Source organism: Caenorhabditis remanei, chromosome V, assembly GCF_010183535.1.
Source record: "Caenorhabditis remanei strain PX506 chromosome V, whole genome shotgun sequence".
In the NCBI taxonomy this organism is placed as follows: Eukaryota; Metazoa; Nematoda; class Chromadorea; order Rhabditida; family Rhabditidae; genus Caenorhabditis; species Caenorhabditis remanei.
This window is the reverse complement of record NC_071332.1, coordinates 10,022,429-10,043,636: the sequence shown is the minus strand read 5'-3', so window position 1 is coordinate 10,043,636 and position 21,208 is coordinate 10,022,429. Positions and strand designations below refer to the sequence as shown.

General features: G+C 35.1%; 5 protein-coding genes across 5 annotated transcripts; 1 reads left to right on the top strand and 4 right to left on the bottom strand.

Moving 5' to 3' along the window:
* Positions 1-51: 51 nt before the first annotated feature.
* Positions 52-594, bottom strand: GCK72_018673 (uncharacterized protein; the record flags this gene model as incomplete). The annotated part of the gene is made up of 2 exons (XM_003110547.2): positions 52-252; positions 382-594. 2 exons carry the CDS (start codon positions 592-594, stop codon positions 52-54), a joined length of 414 nt encoding a protein of 137 aa, XP_003110595.2.
* Positions 595-1,507: 913 nt separating this feature from the next.
* On the bottom strand, positions 1,508-4,723 carry GCK72_018672 (uncharacterized protein; the record flags this gene model as incomplete). Its single annotated transcript, XM_053732685.1, has 8 exons — positions 1,508-1,744; positions 1,802-1,990; positions 2,051-2,185; positions 2,238-3,060; positions 3,539-3,732; positions 3,778-4,065; positions 4,114-4,521; positions 4,640-4,723. 8 exons carry the CDS (start codon positions 4,721-4,723, stop codon positions 1,508-1,510), a joined length of 2,358 nt encoding a protein of 785 aa, XP_053581598.1.
* A 1,131-nt stretch (positions 4,724-5,854) lies between these two features.
* Positions 5,855-7,647, bottom strand: GCK72_018671 (uncharacterized protein; the record flags this gene model as incomplete). The annotated part of the gene is made up of 4 exons (XM_003110426.2): positions 5,855-6,111; positions 6,184-6,296; positions 6,347-6,857; positions 7,419-7,647. The coding sequence occupies 4 exons, from the start codon at positions 7,645-7,647 to the stop codon at positions 5,855-5,857; spliced, it is 1,110 nt and encodes a 369-aa protein (XP_003110474.2).
* Positions 7,648-8,829: 1,182 nt separating this feature from the next.
* Positions 8,830-10,015, top strand: GCK72_018670 (uncharacterized protein; the record flags this gene model as incomplete). Its single annotated transcript, XM_053732684.1, has 4 exons — positions 8,830-8,838; positions 8,884-9,262; positions 9,791-9,921; positions 9,971-10,015. 4 exons carry the CDS (start codon positions 8,830-8,832, stop codon positions 10,013-10,015), a joined length of 564 nt encoding a protein of 187 aa, XP_053581597.1.
* Positions 10,016-17,115: 7,100 nt separating this feature from the next.
* Positions 17,116-20,979, bottom strand: GCK72_018669 (uncharacterized protein; the record flags this gene model as incomplete). Its single annotated transcript, XM_053732683.1, has 10 exons — positions 17,116-17,257; positions 17,306-17,502; positions 17,769-17,932; positions 17,980-18,373; positions 18,475-18,531; positions 19,626-19,691; positions 19,927-20,090; positions 20,143-20,295; positions 20,350-20,590; positions 20,935-20,979. 10 exons carry the CDS (start codon positions 20,977-20,979, stop codon positions 17,116-17,118), a joined length of 1,623 nt encoding a protein of 540 aa, XP_053581596.1.
* Between the last annotated feature and the right edge of the window lie 229 nt (positions 20,980-21,208).

Below are 21,208 nucleotides of genomic sequence, written 5' to 3'. Positions count from 1 at the left end.
TCTCATGTCTTTATTCAGATGAAACAAAAAACAATCATTGTTCTAATTTCATTATTCTCTCTCGAATTCACGACGGCAAATGACATCTCCGGATTGATATGTTTGAATGAGTTTTCCATTCTCAAGCCAGCTCAAAAGAACCGAACTTTTGTGGGTTTCCTTGATCTTGTTCTGACGATGAACCAATTTTCCATCTTCGAAAGTGAGCACGGAGTTGTAGGTACGATCATCTGGACTGTTTTCAACGAACTCCTGAAATGATTTAAAGAGTTTTTCAGAAGTCATTTGCAACTTGGCAACCGGATATTTTATGACTATAACCCGAAACATTCTTATCAGTTCTAGTCAACCCCACTCTATTTTCAAGAATTCAGAACTCACTTCTCCCAATTTGAATGCTAATTTGGTATTCTTGAAAGTAGAATACTGATTGATATGCCACGTGTCACCCTCCAAATAAATCTCAAGGCTTGGTTTCAGATGAGCAGCAGCTTTTCTAGTGATGAGTCCAACTCCAATTTCCTTCATGTACTCATCAAAGTTTTCTGAGCTGACCAGTTTCCAGCGTCCCGCAAAGTCATTCAATGATGCCATTTCTGAAATAATTCAAGAATGAAAGTGAGAACATCGAAGTATGTTCAAAATCAGAATGGTTAGCTACTTGAAACGATAAATGTTTCGAAATGTGAAAAATGATAAGCTTCATAGAAAACACGTGGAACAATGATAACGATTTTAACGATTCAATTCGGGAGGAGACACTGAGTGACAGAGAACAGGAAAGACAAAGAATGAAGTACATACGTATTCTAGAAGTTATAAATCGAAAATAGTTTCACTGTTACACTTTTTCAAACACTTTTTAATCGAACTGGACAAACATATAGTTTACTGGCAGAGAAACACCAGAGTATGAGCGACGGGACAAAAACCAAAATGAGAAAAAAAAACAAATGAAACCAATCAGTTTTTACTTTAAAAAATGTCTATAATAGAAAATACTTAAGATTTTAATCTAGATTTCTCGAAGAATTTCTTAGGTTCGTTTGAATATTAGAGTTAGTACTTTCATATTCCACGAATCTAAATTGTCTGAATTGGTAGTCTATATCATTCGTCAAAAAAGAACAAAAGAAATCACTAATCGCTTGACAATGAGATGTGTGAACAACTAATGATTGAGGCAATTTGATAAGGGCAAGAAGGAAAAGAAAAAGAGAGTGTGTAGCCAGAATCCGGAATAGAAGAAAGAAGATGCTTGTTTATTTCTTGTTCATTGACAAGAAGCCATTGGAACAAACCACATTTCTCTCCTTTCAAAATGAACATGTTCTAATTGAAAGACTTTGCAAGAAGTTCAGTTCATGATCATTCAAACAAAAAGTTTGTTTCGAAACAAACAGGTTTCGGTTTTCTTCCAATTTCCAACTTTTTGTGATTTATGATTTCTCTAACAATTGTTTATTCAAATTTAAGTTCAAACAAACTAAAGAAATTAAACAATAAACTATTCATCAAACAAATCGACTAAACTATGAAAAGCTTCTTTCAAGTGCTGGCCCATTCGATCGGAATCCGTCACTTCAGATGAGTGATACGAAGTGATGTGCACTAAAATAGCTTGGTTTCCCCCAAATCTGTAACAAATTCCATATCCATCTTGAGCAACTGCTCCGAATGATCCACCGAGCATAATATTGTTCACCGAGGAGTCTTCATCAATTGAATTTGTCATGTTGGGAATCTGAATTTTCAGTTGATTGAACCAGTGTTGTACTGTAAACTAATCTTGGGAACTCACATTACTCGTGCTCAAAAGCCATTTTTGACTGGAATAAAAATCAAGGAATGGGCTTGAATATCCAAGACCTTTTGCCAAAACACATAGTACGAAGAGATGACGATCAACTCCGTTTCCCATCATTATATCCTTGCAGTTATTAACATGAACTTCGCATGCTTCCTTCAGAAGTTTCCGTTTGATTTTTTTCTAAATTCAAACAAATTTAATTCAGAATCTGAACATCTACAACATAAAAAGTCTTCGCACCTCGGATTTCTCGTCCAGCATAGCTTTTACGAATTCGCAAGAAGCTTCAGTGACTGGTCTCAATGTTTCCGTCCTGGAGTTGGCATAGAATCGTACTGATCCAGGCTCGTAAGTCATAGTAAACTTCCCTTGGTCCTGAATCGAATTCAAATTTATTATTTAAATTTCCGATTACTACGTTTCTCACTTTGTAATAAGCCAACTGAATAGCCATTTGCACGAATCCATCTGGCGAAATTCCACAAGTTTTCAGTTTTCCTTTTCCAAAATCCAAAAATATCATTGAATGCATATGAAGATCTTTAGTTGCTTTCAAGTGCGACTCAAAGCATCTTTCAACTTCCGATTCCATTCCATCCACAATTTCGAAATTCAACTTTTCTGCTAATTTTAAAGTCTTTCTGTCCTCATCCAATACTTTTTCGTTTTCTAATTGTTCCTCTCGACTCGGCGACTCCAGAATCTGTTTGTCAATGTTCAAAAAATTCTCACATAAATGATCAAGTTCTGCTCCATCACATGGAGAATGCTCGCCAGTTGCTCCGCCTCTTCCATTGGCACACACTGCATAATTCATTGTTTTATCGAACCACCGATTCGTACCATCTCCTGTTATCATATCTTTCATGTATCTAGATGCTTTCTCCACTGTTTCCACACCCCATTCATCCGTTTCATCTACTGAAACGACGAACTGAGCAGTTTCTATGACATTCAATAGTTTCTTGTTGTTTCTGTTCTCCAGGAAGAATTTCTGTCGGTTGATGCTCCATTCGGTACGACGATCCGTAGTTAGACTGGCTATTTTTGACATGAATCCAGTTGATTTATCGTTTCGATTCATCATTTCAGAGACAATCCTGGAATCAAGTGATCTTTTTGAAACATCCGCACCATTTTCATCATGATCATTTAGACCGAAATACATAAGATCTCTCTGGAGATAGACTGCGTCGTCTGGGTGAACAGAACCGTTTCGGCGGATCAAGTCTTTTTGAGAACATAGAAACCTGAATGTCATCTTTAGCGAAATGACTTTTTAGATCTTCTAATGAAGGTTTATTTGAATAAAATATTTGAGAAGACCATGACATTTTGTCTTCAAATGCTTCTAGTGGCTTTTGGTCCTTCATCTCAAATAAATCATTCATTCATTCATTCTATCAACTCAAAAAGTTTTTCAAAGGAGAACAAAAGTAGATCAGCCGTCAAGATGCGCAGTGTTCAAAAGTCGTTGCCCTGTGCCTTGTGTTTGTTTTTTCTTCCTGCTAGTCGTTTTACGGGTTCATCTTGGAAAACACAGAAATTTGATTGCGTTGTTTTTCCTATCCGATTTTTCAGAGTCAAATAAGGAGTGTACGGTTTCATTGACTTCGCTACTGCCCCCCTCTTATCGAAGTATCATCGCTTAGTTCTCCCCTTTTCCAAGATTTCAAACAACTATTGCATGAATGCATAATGTGACCAGAATCCAATAAACAAACTCACTTCACCAAATCATCGACACTGTAAAGCTTCCCATTTTTATCACAAGTATCCACTTTGTACCAAGTTCCTTTATGAACGACCAGTGCGTGCCTACTTGGCGGATTCCATTGAAAATGATCATAGTCTTTTCCTGGAACTCTGCATCCATTATAGATATTTCTGTAGTGTCTTGTGGATAATAATCCTTCTCCAACCTAGATATTATGAATAAGTTATCAAATGTTATTGCAGTAACTCACTGCCAAATATTTCTGTCTGTCCAACGATAAATTTGCTAGTGTCTCAATATACAGTAGTCGGGCCACTTGATATATCTGTGTAAGATCGTTATCTCCATACATAACACATTGAGCAATGCTACTATTAATAGCCAAAGGATATCGTCCTGCATAGTAAATATACTTTTCCCAGAATGGAGTCACATAGTTCTCGCTGAATTTATGCAAGAGCCACGCGAATCGTTGTAGTGTTCGTCCTTCGGATGACAAAAACTTATTTGATATTTTGATCAGTTGAATGTAGTCTTCCTGATAACAATACCGGTTAGAAGTGATTTGAAACTACAAAGAACGAACCTCGGGGGTGAAATGTCTCATCGAACCCAAGTATCTTTCGACTGTATCATCTAGACTTGGGAGTGGAAGATTCGGAAGTAGACGATCACATGAAGATAATTGAGGTGGTGCTATTTTGAGAAGAACCTTCCGGAGGGCACCCCAAATAATGGTAAAGTAAGATGGCTTCTTTGGGTTCTCTTTCAGGTATCCTTTGTAAGAAAAGAAGAAGTATTTGAGAAAACGACGCAGAAGGAAAACACAAGCATAAGCTGAACCAATAGAGATTGCCAATGGTTTTAGAATAACGTGAAGATTGGTTTGAAAAAGTTGAACATTAATATCTTTGAGTTGATAACCAGTGGCAGTAGTGATAAGAGCGAGGAATGGAACCGGCCGAATTGGCCAGAGGCGATTTTCAAACCAATTCTGAAAGTGAAAATGAGTAAGGGGAAGCATTTAGCGGTTCAAAAATATTAATTTTGTAGGGTTTTCTGGAACTTGTATATTTAAATAAATATTACTAATTCGATAGAGGTCAACATACATAAGTTCTGTAAGAAAACCTCTCGAACTTTCCAGGATAGTAATCTATTCTCGGATACGGCCATTTTGGTTTTTTCTCAGACATTACTCCTGCAAAAACTAATTACAACATCTGTCAAACAAACAACCAAGAAGATGAAAATATCACTATCTCCTTTTCTATCTTCATTTTTATAGTGAACAGCGGGCTACATGTTAAGCTACACTCTGTCAACTTTGTACACTCCAATCGTTTCCTTTTCCGATTTTCACTGTGTTGTAATGATAACGATATGATGCGTAGCAGATTGAGCAGGTTAATTCTGAAAACGCTACATGATGTTCCGTATGATTGAGAGCGTGTGTTTTACTGCTTCTTCATTCTGGACAAGCTACCAACCTACTCTGAAACATCACCTTGAAACCAAATCGGGTAATTTCTGCTTCTAAACTTTTGAACTTTCATGAAATTCCTCATTCATCGAACCATCAGATACGCTCGAAACAAACGGAGAAAACCAAATAATAGAAAGAACTTCACGCGGATCGTCCCCTGTCAAACAAAGATTAGAATCTTCAACTACCGTACTCTCGCGAGAATTTTACAATGAGTGAATCGGAAGGTGAGGCTTCACGTTTTCTCGATTCCAATATAGAAATTCGTTCCGGATTGTTCGGAGATTCTGCTACAAAACCCGAACATGAATCCTTCATACCAATATACCGATTTCCTTTTAGAACATGTAAGGACTTCAAATTTTCAGAGCAAAATCGCAATTTACTATAAAAATTTCAGATCTGCTTCTTATAATTAATCTGTAACATGTGAAATGTTTTGTGAAATTGCAGAAAACCATCAGTTCTCTATAATATACGAGTTGTATCTACAATTGACGAAGATTTCTTCGGAAGTGCTTCTTTCTTGTTTCGAATTTTGATAAATATAATGAATTCCTTTCTAAATAAAGTTTGTAGTTTTTTCAGCAATACAATTCCTCTCTGAAAGGAACTAAATGTTTGAAAATAAAGAAATTCACGGAAAAAAACTCGACAATTCGAATCGAAAAGACGGTAGTTTCTTCGATTTTCCCTTGAAGAATGATGTCGTGTAGATTAAGATAAAAGAGTTGAATACAGTTTCCAGATACTTTTATTGTTTTGAATCCATTTAAAGCTTGATTGTAAAAAAGTTGGAGATCATGCTCAGTGACAATAAAGATTTTAAAACAGTAAGTAGTTATGATAAAAAGAAGCTACGAACATAAGGATCAAATTGACTAGAATTGAATAGTTCTGAAACTTTCGTTTGATTGTACACTGCTTTGACTGCTGAACGGATTTCTCCAAGAATGAGAATCAGAGTTCCAAATCTCTCCACGTGGCTTTCTGGATAATTGATTTTCAGGTATTCCATCAATTCGCAGGCACATTTGTCTTTCAGACCTGTCATTCTCTCTTGATATTCAGAAAAAATATTGGTTTTTGGGAATGATGCTGAAATAAAAAAATTAAGTGAAATTGACTATATAATGTATAATGAGCAGTTGAGATGAAACCGAAACTTACGAGAAACAAGCAATAAACTCTTCAATGCGGCAATCTCGAAAAAATCGATTTCCAAAGTTTCGAAGGGTTTTTGAATTGCAATTTGAAGAGATTTGACAAACTCGAAGTGCATTCTGGAAGAGTTGATCATCTTAAAACCGCTCATTCGTTTTGTGATTCTCACCTCAAACATTTATAGTCAGTCTCCACTACGTCTTCATTTTGTCCGTAATGATAATCCGAATGAAGAAATGTTCCATTTTGCAGCATCCAACACCCATTCATTTTTTCATGTATTGTTCTGAATCCTTGATCGATCAAAAAGAAAGCAAATCCATATTCAGAAAGAACACATTTCTGTGATTCATTTGTCAATTTTTGGAATGGATCAAATTGAGAAGCCCACTCGATGGCATTATTGAAGCTCCATTTAAACATTGCATTGATATCTGACAAGCTTGCTCTTCTGGGACATGATACACTCTGCTCTTTGTGCTCTTCAAACTGTCTGTTTTGAATTTTGATAAGACGATCAATAAGCTGCAGATCAGTTTCTGGATAGAGAACTGGAGGATCAGAATAGGAAGGGGACGGTCTTCTTGGTCCAAGACAGTCACGTCTTCTGACTGCTGATTGTTTCATTCCAACCCGGAAACACTTTTGAAGACGACAGAATCGACAAGAAGAACGGAACTCTGAAATACTGAATGTTTCTGAGAGCTTCTAACAAAATCCGTAGACACGAGATGTTTGGGGCTGGCAATGAAAAACCAAGAATCATAAACCAAAAGGGGAAAGCTGCTTTTTTTTACCTACCGCATTAGAACAAATATTTAAAAAAAACACTTTAAATGATGCAAAACGAACGCGACACCTTAAATTGGAAAAACAAACATCATTGTCTCCCATTTTGATAATGGTCTTAAGAACTGCAGGAAATTTGTCGGAATTTCTTATTTCGATCGAAAATGACATTTCATTGTGGGTGGCACGGAAGAAACGTGAGAAATATCTACTCCAAATATTTTTGTAAGCTGGTTTATTATACTTTCTGACTACAGATTGTATGCCGGGGCTCAGATTCTCTTCTTGATGTATGTGGTCAGAGATGACAGAATCATGAGACAATATTAACTACCGTAACCATCATGATTGTATGTAAAGTCTTTTTAGTTTTTTTAAGGAAAATTGTTTAAACTTCCTGAACCAGGAAATGTTCAGCTTTCGGGAAGGATCTAATTGATAAATGAACTTACCATAATTAATAAGACAATTTCCATCTCTCAAACATCGATATTTTGATGAATGAATAATAGAACGTCGGAAGAAAACAATACATCCGAGACAAGCAGGTGATCCCAGACGGGTACTGTTCACTCGATCACCACATACTGCACAATTCTCTCCTAACTCAGGAATCCAATCAGCTGGTGACGTGGATGGTGAGAAAATACATTCTGGTTCCATGCGTTGAATGGCAAGCATTTACTTTTGGTTGGAACTGAGAAAATAGATATTAAATAAGAAATTTTAAAACGGAAGAAGAAGAAAAGGAAGGAAGAAGAGAGCGTGTCTTAAAATGAACGAATGAAATGGACAAGAGATGGCTTCACAAGATCTCAATCTCTTTGATCCGATCTCAGCGGCACGCACTTTCGGAGGCGGATCGTTGTTCGGACTGTGTATTTCTGTGTATAGATTGAACCCTGGGTGGAAGAAGGGAGGTGTCTACATCAAATTTGCAAAATGGATTTAATTCTAGATCCGATGCATTTTGAGATATTCATCACAAGAAAAATTAATAGGAAAAGCCAAAAAGTCAATAGATTTTGATCATATTTGAGGGATGGGATAGAATTTGGAGATTCACACGTAGGTTGTGTATTGATATCCACTAGAACATTTTCAAATTCTAAAGTGTTTTCATCTGGATTAAACGTTTCGTCTTTTTGTATATTCAGCACAGCCGTGGCCTAGAAGTATGGTTTGAGAGCAGTATGTATTACGGCACATTGAAAAAGATTTGTAGCTCTGATATCGAGGGTGCAATATAAAAATGTATTGCAGAAATGAATTCGGACATTTTCCGGCGGGACTCGTCATAAAAACTGGCAAGCACGAGCCATTTTCTGCAGAAGCTGAGAAAACAAATGTAGCTCTCGTGATTTTTGTTCTCTAGAAGTTCCCAACTGAAATGAATCAGCATAATTCCAGAGACACAAATTTATCGAGATTTTTCTCAAATTCAACGTATTTCCCTTAACATAATTACTATTATTTTCCAAAACATCCAACAAGAAAACGTTATCCAATAACCCGTTTATTTTCTACACACCAATTCTCAAGTATTTCTTTCCCACCTGATTTCTGACACTTTCTTCGAGTTACATTCTCTTTTTTTCCCCGATCGCAACTCTTTTCTCTTCTTGATTAGATTTTGAAAAGTGTGCTGGGGACATTGAACATTCTGAACGAGAAAAATCAATCAGTTCTTCTTCTAATTTTGGTTTCTAAAAGTGATATAACCACAGAAAACAAAAAGTTCATTCAATTTACTTCCTCAGTGCTATGGCTTTCCGAGCACCTGCTTAGAATTGCTGTCCCTGGGAAAACAAGAATTGGTTTCGTTCTCAGTTCAATATGTTTTTGTCTATATATGTTTTATCCATGTTATTCGTAAGTTAAACTCTTCAAAATTTCGAATTAAAAATATTAATTCAGGTCAGTGTCATCGGTGTCCTTATCAATGTTTTTCTCTTCTGGAAATTTTTTAAAAAAGATCGAGGAGGAGGATTTCTGACATTTTGTTTGGCTAAAACTGTTCCGAATACAATCGTTTGTTCTGCATTTCTATTTTGGGTGGTTCCAATTACTGCATTATCACTTGATTATAAACATGTTCCAAGACTGATTAATGTATTCGTTGGTCAGGTTGCTGGATTCGGAGCGTATGTAGCAGGTGCTATCATAGAAATGTTCATGGCTATAAATCGTTGTTCTGTAATTTATTGTCCAAGTTATAATTTCAAAAATGCCAATTATGTTGTCATTTTTGTGTTTATGGTGTCAATGGTATATGTTTTGCTCGGATTGATTCCAAGTAAGGAAGTATTTTTGATTAGTTGCACTGGAGAATTGACCTGAGATAGTTTATTGCTCAAAACAAATTTTGAGTGTAATTTTATATTCAGCATTAATAATATTTAGAATTAATTCATTTCATTATCGTTCCTTAAAACTCTATAACTTCCGCATCACCTAGTTTCCGCCCACTTAGTTATATGTTTTTGAAATTATAAAATTAGATTGAGCAACTTTTTTAAAATTCTTCTCACAAGAAATACCTTTTCAGCTTCTTGTGGATTTGTATTCGATCCGGAAACATTGTTATGGCGACCGGAAGAAACTGAATGCGCAGTTCTCATGGAAGATATTATTCTTTTCACAATATATGCAACTTTCGTTGTTTCAAACAGTCTTAATCTGATTACTTTTCTGAAATTATGCTTTGGGAAAGTTGAAGGAATAAGTAATTCTGAAATAATGAGAAGAAGAAAACGGAGGATCATGTTTTTCGCTCAGGTACTGATTCAGAGTTTCATTTTTTAAGTTGTCAGTGCTTTTCCAGAGCGTAATTCAAAACTGTTTGCATATGATAGACATGATAAACTTCAATTTTGTATCGAATCTAAACGACGCCACGTGGTTCAAGTTTATATTTACATCATTGTCACTTGTGACTATTCATTCTCTGGACGGGTAAAGATCTCCAGCAAGACGGCCAAATCAACAATACAATAATTCACAGATTCGTCATGTTAATATTCCATCCAAAATCGGAATCGAGAAGTAAAATAAATAGTACAATAGCCACAGCTTGAATTCACTTTCACTTGTGTTTTGTTGACCTTCCATATCACCTCCGGATCAGTTACCGTTTGGAACGGAAAGCGTTGTTCTATTTGCTCTATTCCTGTCGTGTATTAATATGATATTCCGTCATTTTATAACTTTATTTCATTTTCTACTTTCTGGGGCATCGGCGAAAAGAGACTTCGAATCAAATTGAACTTCCAACTTTTTGAAATCTGACAACAAGTTGTTAAACCCATTAATAAAATTGATAAAGTGAATTGGTTTGTAAGATATATTCTGAACTTCAAAAAAAAAGTAATTTTTCCCTCTTTTAATAGTTCTGCAAATTTTCTAACATGTTTTTTTATATCCTGATTTGTTTCTACCCGTTCGAAAGTATCAACAGATCGTTTGAATATATGAACATAAATGCGAAAATCACGAGTTTCCAGATGAGAAACGGAGATTACAATATTACACTCCGACGATTTGACGAATATGATCAAACTAAGTACACTGTATACGGAACATTCCTCTTTTTTCCAAAACTTTTGGAGATTACAGCAGTGATATAAGAAGAAGAAATAAGGTGAAAAGATAGTGAGAACGATGTAAACGGAATCAACGGAAAAATCTTTTAACTATCAGGTTCTTTGTTATTCTGATAGGAATCTCTAATATAAAGCTCTTGAAACTTAAACTGCCGTATAAGCAAAATGATTTGCAATATTTCTGAATGTAGAATACTCTGTTCTTCCAACACCTTTCCTTTCTGAAAACCAAACTGTACACATAATTTCCAAACTTATCTATATAGTCATCATTTCAGTCATTTTGATGCTGCCAGAACTGGATAAGTCCGCTCAAAAATACACTGAAAAGTTGTTCTTAGTTTGATCATCCTTAAATCGCCGCTTGACATCTATGATTCCTTTTTGTTTTATTTCAAGTTTTTCCGTTACCGTGTTTATATATTTATGTGAATGTTGTCTGGTGCAGCAATTTTATCTTATCTGAGATAGACTTTGTTAGACACGATCTCGTTCAGAATACATACACTTCTAATTTCAATTTCTGTACTCCATCGCCTTCATATTCCGAGTCCACAGATCCGGAAATTTGATTTTGGAAGTGAAGACGGTGTCGGATTTAGTCTAATCTGAATTTTATTCACCTCTTGATCTTCATTCATATCTATGCAGGAATAGCATCAAACAATGAATTTTGAATAAATTATGACATAGTCTTTTGATTTTCTATTGTTCTCGGACCTAGTCGATATTGTTAAATTAGTACTGCAATTGATTTTGGATTATTGCGTTATGAATTCAAACACCAATGGGAAGAAGATGAAAAAAAACCCAGAAGAATAGAATCTGAAACAAGGATTCTGTATCCCACGTCTTCACTGTTTTTGCACTATCATCTGTGTTATGGCCTTCAATTTCATAACAGAAAATCACGTCACATGATATATACTTATAGTCTCTAGTCGAGTAGTCATTCAAACAGTTGGATATAAATAGGCATGAAGGTTTACCGAAAAACAATTATAAAAGTTAATATTTGTCGTGAATATCCTCTTCCGGATAACCCACGACCCTTTCCTAAATGAGATTGAGTATCACACATTACTTCAATATACCCAAACACTTATCTGAGACATCTGGAACTCCCAAGTTTTCTATCAATCTTCAGACGCAACTTTTCATTGCGGTAGTCATCCAAATAATAGATCCAGTTGTGAGCATGTACATTCTGTTCAATGTTGAATAACAGATTGTTTTGAATGGTATTGAACTGTCAATCCTTTTCCCAATATTCTTGTAATCAATAATGATAGAAAAGCTATATTGGGTGAGTATTTCAGGGGTTCAGTGAATTCTACCTTTTAATTTCGGATTTGTGGTCGCAGAAAATCCAGTACAATAAGGAAAACTTAGTCAGTTTCAGTTCGAATTCAAATACAACTGTCATGAAATTGTGACCGAATTTCGAACGACACACAGAGTTGATGCTGAACTATTCTTGTGTTATGGTCGCGAAGGAAGTTTGCATGTCATTTAAAGTAATCTTTTTGTCAAATCTCCGAATTTCAAGTCCTCAGTTCCTTCACAGTTTCGTACATCCAAGTGCCCCACATCTTGTCTTTTGCAGTGATCTGTAGCGACGATCTTCGTTTACGTAGTCTGTTCGAGTGTCTCATATTGAAATGAATGTTTCAAGAATTCATGTACATTAGTGTATACATTTGGACCTTTACTGAGAAAGATTAGTTTAATTTGATATACTTTTTTAATAAGAAAACTTTATATTCATAAAATCACAGAAACTACTGTGAAAATAGGTTTTGATGCCACACTTGTACGCCTTGATTGCATAAACTTTGGATGTATTTCCGGATGAAAATGGAACATGACTAATCTGAAATATTCATATAATTTTCGAGGAAAACCGAACAATCTGCCAACTCACCCATCGAGCGAATAAATAAGAACGAATGACAATGTTAAAAACATAAACTGAAACCAGAGATTATTCGATAAGAGGTATATATAAGTGCAGTTAATGAGATCTACCACATGAAGACAGTCTTGGACAGTACTCTACAAATACCTCATTTCACGTTTTCATAAACAAATGGCAATAAAAATCAAATCACCTGTATAAACATCATTACCCTTCTTTTTCGTCGTCTCAACGCATCTGATCGACTAGAGTATCTTACATTGCAACACAAAAGTTTTACAGCCGTTATCAAATTCAGACTGTTGGATATAATGGAGAGAGTGAAAACTGAATACATCAAAACATCCAACTGAAATTCAGCACAAGCGAATGGTTCAGGTGACCAGGTGAACACAGTTGGGTTATAAATATATCCACATTCTTCTGAAATTAAATAGATTTAGACTTTGAAAATATATCTACCTGGATCATCGTCTACCTGGAAACCCAAGCAATGTGAAAATGACCGCAACAATTATTGATATAGATACGGCGAGATTAGTCGAAGATCTTTTGTCAACTATAGACTGTTTTAATGGAAAATAAAGTACGAGACATCTATTGCCAGACATGCACAGCTGAATTAATGGGCCTGAAATCAAAAGGAATGAATTAAACAGAAAACTGAAAATGGAATACCCATAATATAAGCTCCAGCTCCCGCAATTTGACCAACAATCACATTTGGAAAACGTGGGACATCTTGAAATTGCAAAAGTGATAAAGGAACGACCCAGAAAAGAAATGAAGCACAGACTGTGATATTAGGAATAGTTTTAACAAGGCATAGCTTCTGAAATCCAGACCATCGCCCTTTTCTTCCAATAAACTTCACGAGTAAGTAGAAGTTCAAAACGAATCCAAACGAGGACACCTAAAATCAAAAAAAATTGCTTGAAAATCAGTCACTGCGTCAGCATTTCCACCAGACATGCTGAAACTTACCGAAAACAAAATGAAAGTAGCAAAGCTAGGCAATGGGAAAACAACATCATTCAAATTCATTATTGTGTAGTTCTGTGTATCCATTTGGTCAATATATATAGGAGTGAAGGCCTTGTGTTTTTTCTTTGATAGAAAGAACACCTAACCCGATTTCTTAGAAATAAACGACGACGTGTTTTCTTTCATATTCTGGTCGAACGGAGGTGGAATTAATATGCTCAATCAGCCTCATAGAATATAAGAAATTGTAAGTTGATTGAGTATTCATTCTCTTCCAAAATTTTGAGCAATTGTTGAGTTACGAGCAAACGAATAACAACGACTTCATTGTCATATGTTTATTGCGCATATTTCTTCTTTGTGGTCATTCAACTTTGGTCGACCTGTTTACAGTTTGAAATAAGGACATATGAAGATTGAGGGGGTGTTTTGAATGCATTAACAGTTAAGACGCACTCTCCGAGTCGATCGAGCATGGATCAACTGACCATAGGCACACGAAAAAAGTTGACCATCTCCGATTTGCCTATAATTTTTATCAAAGGTAGTATCAAGTGTTCTCAGCAAATAGGGGTACTTTTTGGCCGGGTCCGTCACCTGGGTACCTAGGAAAATCAAAAAATCGATATTTTTCGAAAATTTTTCCTAAAGTAGTTAGGTATGAAATCTCAACGGGAAGTTATTGCAGACACTATTTTAAGCATTTTTTGTGTTCAGAAGAAAATTCCAGCTCAACACCTTCATTGTGAAAATTTTCAAAATATATTAAATTTTTGGGTTTTTTTTCATGAAATCGTTTTTATCTCGTCAGTGACACGAGAAGACGGGCTTTTTTATTTTAAATTCGAAATCTACATAAAATTTGGTATTGGAAATATGCTGTCCCTACTCGTATCTCTAGACCCAAAGAAAGATTTTTTGGGAAGAATGAGAAAAACTGCCATTTCAATTTTCAAGTCCTTCCAGTAATTTATTTTTGATGTTTCAAAATAATGGTTTTTTAAAGTTTTTCATTCAATCATGCCATTTTTATTCAGTTCCAGGACAATTTTCGATCATACCACAAAAAAATTTTCGAAAAAAATGAATTTTTTGATTTCTGAAAATTTTCTTTTGCATTGAATCATTCCGACTGAAATGTTAAGGATAGCATTATAAAATCAGGAGAATATACAGTAGCGAGCATAAGTGAGCACCCCTAGATACTTTTATGTGTAACTCAGCTGAATCATGTCCGTTTTGCCTAAACTTTTTTTTGAAAAGAAGCCAAAATATTCAGCAATACGAATATATGTTTTTTTAAAAACTTCCATCACTGATTTTTACGATAATCGATTTTTCCTGATCTTGATTGGAAAATTCGAAAAAAAACTTTTTATTTTTCTCTTGGAGTTGTTGAGTTTTTGATGTCAAAATGATGGAACATGTTCAAATAAACAAAAAATTATGTTGAATTGGCTTCTCAACTCCTGAGCATCGTACTAGAGCTCCAGAAGTCAAAAGTAGTGCCCTCGGAAAAATCTTCATAACTCATCAAAAAAGGTTTCAAATTAGCCGAAACATGCACCAAAAGACGTGTCTTGTGTTTTCTACAAACCAACATCAAAAAATTACAGACTAAGAAAAAATAATTTTTCTAATATTTTTCACTAAAAATTTTTTAAATTCCTATTTTTCTCAATTGTCTGGATGAAAAACAACCATAACTTTCAAAAACTGCATGCACGATGCTTTATCACACATAATAAAACACATTTATGTGATCCTTGTTTGTGTTGTAGTCAGAAAATACCAGAAATTGAGAAAAAATAGGAATTAAAAAAAAATTTTAGTGAAAAAATTAGAAAAATTATTTTTCTTAGTCTGTAATTTTTGATGTTGGTTTTGTAGAAAAACTCAAGACACGTCTTTTGGTGCATGTTTCGGCTAATTTGAAGCCTTTTTTGAGGAGTTATGAAGATTTTTTTGAATGCACTACTTTTGACTTCTGGAGCTCTAGCACGATGCTCAGGAGTTGAGAAGCCAATTCAACATAATTTTTTGTTTATTTGAACATGTTCCATCATTTTGACATCAAAAACTCAATAACTCCAAGAGAAAAATAAAAAGTTTTTTTTCGAATTTTCCAATCAAGATCAGGAAAAATCGATTATCGTAAAAATCAGTGATGGAAGTTTTTAAAAAAACATATATTCGTATTGCTGAATATTTTGGCTTCTTTTCAAAAAAAAGTTTAGGCAAAACGGACATGATTCAGCTGAGTTACACATAAAAGTATCTAGGGGTGCTCACTTATGCTCGCTACTGTATATTCTCCTGATTTTATAATGCTATCCTTAACATTTCAGTCGGAATGATTCAATGCAAAAGAAAATTTTCAGAAATCAAAAAATTCATTTTTTTCGAAAATTTTTTTGTGGTATGATCGAAAATTGTCCTGGAACTGAATAAAAATGGCATGATTGAATGAAAAACTTTAAAAAACCATTATTTTGAAACATCAAAAATAAATTACTGGAAGAACTTGAAAATTGAAATGGCAGTTTTTCTCATTCTTCCCAAAAAATCTTTCTTGGGTCTAGAGATACGAGTAGGGACAGCATATTTCCAATACCAAATTTTATGTAGATTTCGAATTTAAAATAAAAAAGCCCGTCTTCTCGTGTCACTGACGAGATAAAAACGATTTCATGAAAAAAACCCAAAAATTTCATATATTTTGAAAAATTTCACAATGAAGGTGTTGAGCTGGAATTTTCTTCTGAACACAAAAAATGCTTAAAATAGTGTCTGCAATAACTTCCCGTTGAGATTTCATACCTAACTACTTTAGGAAAAATTTTCGAAAAATATCGATTTTTTGATTTTCCTAGGTACCCAGGTGACGGACCCGGCCAAAAAGTACCCCAATTTGCTGAGAACACTTGATACTATCTTTGATAAAAATTATAGGCAAATCGGAGATGGTCAACTTTTTTCGTGTGCCTACGGGTAATCGAACGAGTCAGAGAGTGCGTCTTAAACTTTGGTTAAAGTTATATTTGATTACGAATTCAGAAATTAGGAGATGTGGTTCTCAGCTTTGTACCAATTGAATACAATCACTTTTTACATTGGTCAGTGTGTCCATTCCGAAAAATGATGACATTGACACGTTCGGAAATATTTTACTTTCGTAAAGAAGTTGAATAATCAAATCTATGCAGTACAATATACTATTTTTTATTTAAAAACTGTTGATTCTTCTTGATCAGAATCAAATCCAAAGCAATTTATCATTACTTCAAACGAAACTAGTCTGTGTGCCGTCTAGGAACCGCACAATACCTTGTTCTTCTTGAACATACCGACCCGGGCCGGCCGGTACAAAAATTTGAAAATTTGAATTTTTTGAAATTTTTTTTGATTTTTTCGCAAAAAAGTCGAATTTTCGACTATGTTTTTACATATCGATAAAACTCAAGTGTACATAGGATTTTTGACTATTTTTGATGAAAATTTCAAAAAATTCGAAAATTTTTGTGAATAAATTGTGCTCATTTTTTGACTCCGGGCCGATATTTTGCAAGTATGTTCTTGAATGTTGTGTGTGGAATGTGAAACACATTTTATCGCAAAATCAGAATATTTTTAGGATCGTATTATTCATGCAACATTTGTCATTTCTCTCGGGATCGAATGATGTGAAGAGACAACAACGACGCCAGTTCTAGATAAATGACGACTATTTCCAATGGCACGAAACCATTTCGGTTGGACTTCCGGGTTGAAGCAGAGCATAACAATTCTAGAAAATGTTACTTTGGTCATAAACATAATCAGGCACACAACTCACCCATCCGCAGCATGAATAGCAAGAAATGAATAGCATAGAAATATATAACGGAACCAGACTGCCTCGCTGAGTTGAAAGAGGAAAATACTATTGACAAGATCGGTCAAATGGAGGCAATCTTGAATAACACATTGCACGAAAAGCCATGTTCTCTTCTTACGACGGCGGGCAGCATCGGCTTGACGGATTCCCGATACCTGAAAGAGACTGATTGCTATACAATAAGTTTGTTAAAAATCTAAAGCTCGAAAAGATCAACTGAATCATGATTTTTTCATACTGTAGCTATGAATTCACAAACTACATAAATTGGATCAAGACTATTTAGCTTCTATTAACTCAAAACTTGAGAAATCAAACTACTTTTTTTGTGATCATTCAGTACCAAGAAGTTATAAATTCTAATTGATATAAGTATGGTTCAGTCGGTTCTTTTGGTCTATCTCAACAAATGATTACATACACGAGAACACAAGAATTTCATTGCTGTTGCAATGTTGAAGGTGTTTGAAGTGACTGCTAAGACAATGATTGACCAGAAAATTAGAGTTGTCATTTGATCTGCACACTCAGATTCTTCAACTCTCCAACCAAAGATTTCAGGATCATACACATATGCACATAGTTCTGAAACTCGTTTTATTTGAAAATGTCCTGATAATTTATAAACATACTTCTGAGACCGAGTAAGGTGTAAGTGACTGCCAATCCAAGGCATACTGTAATAGCACAATACGTGGCGTAAGACCTCTTTGTTTTATGTTGTCGGAATGGGAAGTATATTACAAAAAACCGATTAGCAGCCATACACATCTGAATACTTGCTCCTAGAATGTAGGCCCCGCCACTTGCGATTTGTCCGATGAATACGTTCGGTAGATAAGGGACTTTTGCATAAGTCAAAGAAAGTGCAGTGACAGGAACAACCCAGAACAAGAAAGCTCCACAGACGAATATATCCGGAATTGTTTTTATCAAACAGAACTTATGGAAATCACTGAATTCTCCTGTTTTCCTGGCGAACCTCAAAAATATTGAGACACTGACAACGAATCCAATGAAACTCGTCTGGAAAATGAAAGATTCAATGAGATCTGAGCTTTAAGATATATATGTGAAATCAGTTTCTAGGCACTCTCTAAACAGTTTCAAGGAATTTTAAGACTTACAAGAAGCATTGAAATGACAGCCAGAAGAGGAAAAAGAGCCAACATGATTTTGGAACACTGGAAGTTTGAATTCAGATTGAAGTTTGTTTGAAAGAAAAGGAAACGGATAAACACAAAGAAATACGGAGTAGACAAAATAAGGAAACTGTGGTCTGTTCTACTAAGAAAGTTGAAGTGAAAAAACTTTTTATTCTGGTTTTTTTTTTCTCACAGAACTTTGTTGTTGAACAACCGTGAGAGTTTCAGAACATTGCACTACCTCCTTATGGAAACTGAGAGTTTCCTTTTCCCAATTTCATAGAAAGCAGAATGATGAAAATCATTTAACAGCTAAAGATGTTTTGTCTAGTTATATTTCATTTTTATTTGTAAATTGAAATGACCTGAGAGCAGAATGACTTCAATAACAGAAAGCGTTATTAGAACCACGCAACGTATTTTTGAATGGCAAGTGAAAGATTATCAAACATAGATAAATTAAAACTTTAAAACAAATTATGACTGAATCGCAGTAATTTTCCGGTCACCATGAAAAGTAGGTGTTGCAATTGTGACAATCTTCGATGACGTCTTTCTCAGCTTTCCACGAAGAAAGTTTGGATGAACCTCGGGGTGAAAATAGAGCATGACAAAACTGAAATAGACAAAATTTACCACAACTAATTGATACGCTTGATTACCCGTCGAGTGCGTGAATCAAAAGGAATGAAATGGAGAGAAAAATGAACTGAAACCACAGAGCATCGCTCAGTTTGAAAATAAAAATGCTGTTGATAAGGTCAATCACGTGTAGACAGTCTTGAATAACGCTCTGAAATAGAATATTTTAGTTGCCTGACAAGGAGTTCATTCGAACTTCTGCAAAAAAGTGTGACTGCACTGAAAAGTTTAAGCTTTTATGTTCCAAGTTCCTGGTTCTCAGACTATATTTCAACTTTTTAGATTTTCCTCTTATAGAAATCCTAGACTACAAAGAGAAGTTTTCGATTCTTGGTTCTTTTCTCACGAGAAACTGAAGATCATGGATTTCTAAGGTACTACATAGAATATGGGGATGAATTTTTCTATTCTGTTTTTCAAATTTGGGTTTTCAATGAACTGAAGGGTCAAATTGATTACATTTCGGTTCCACTTCTAGTTTCTTTCAGTACCTGTGTGAACATCAAAATCAGCTTTTTCCTTCTCCGATGTGCGTCCGATTGGCTCATTCCTCCAACCTACAAATCAAAGTTTTTCAGATGATTTATGATAGGAAAACGTGATTTTTCATCCTTTGAGCATTGCTTTTTTTTGGTTTTTGCTTCGTCTTTATTCAGTTTCAAGAACCTGGTTTCAAGAACTGATGAAATTTCAAGCAGTCACAAAAATAACTGGTCCTGAACAGTCTGATGACCAAGAATCATTCAACAACAAACATCTGTCACTCGGATTGTTAGATTTCAGATTACTCACTTTATCTATGGATAATTTGAAAGCAGTGGCTACATTCAGTGAATTCGTCCACGTGGCAACTGCTACTACTGTATAAAATATTAAAGTAGACATTCCTGTTGCACAATTTGTATACTCTTTATCCCATGTAAACGTGGATGGATAAAATACAAAACCACAGTCGGCTGCAAGCATAAGCAGATTACTTACCTGGTCTCGAAACCAGAAATGACTCACTTCTGAATCCAAGAGCTGTATAGAGAACAGCTACTCCGAAAGCACCAATTATGGCGATTCCTGTTAGAGGAAAATCGTTGACTCTGAGACGTCTTGTAGCAAAATATAGAGCTGCGAAGCGATTCAGAGACATAAAAAGTTCAAGTATAGGACCTACAAAATCAGCGTGTCTTAAATTGAATCAATCAAAGAACAAAAATGACTTACCTGTGACATATGCACCGAACCCTGCTACTTGTCCCACGAAAACATTGATAATTCTTGGAATATTCTGATAATCTGGTTGAATGACAGACAAAGGGACCACCCATAAAAGAAATGAGGCACAGACAATTGAATTTGGGATCGTTTTCACAAGACACAGTTTGTGGAATGCACTTGCTTTGCCTGGTTTGTTGGAGAACTTTTGGAAAAGATAGATGTTTACTGCAAGTCCGAGAGAACTGATCTGTAAGACTTAAATTTGAGGAGATCGGAAAATAGGAAAACAATTAGGAGCACTTTTTAGGGTGTTTTCACCTGCCAGTTGTTGACAGTAGTTTTCAATTTGCCAGTTCTGACTGAGATCAAATTTGCAAGAACCTTCAGGAAGTTATTTTTTAAAGTTAAATGTTTAATTTCTGAACAATCGGGGCAACTTTCTTCATATCCTATCCTAAACTTCTTCTTTTAATTAAGGTATAGTTTTCAGAATAGTACTATCTTCTACATATTAGACGGCTTTGGAAACTATCGAACTTCATAAATCTTCCAACAGTTATGCCAGACTATTCTGCACTTATAAAAACGTACCGATAGCATTGAAATGACTGCAATCACATGGAATAAAACCGACATAAGTTTTGAATCGGGAATAAAAAGAAGTTGGTCTGAAACCAAATTTTCCTCCGTCATAAATTGTGAGTCAAGAGACAACAGCCCATATGAAATATCATTCTGTTCAAGAGAGAAATTCTGGAAAAGCTTTTTTACGTGTCTCAGAGGGTTTCCCGTAATTGGATTGGTTGCCTTTAACACCTCCTGGAAAAACTTGTTGAAATTAACTGAAGTTGAAAGAGTATATCAC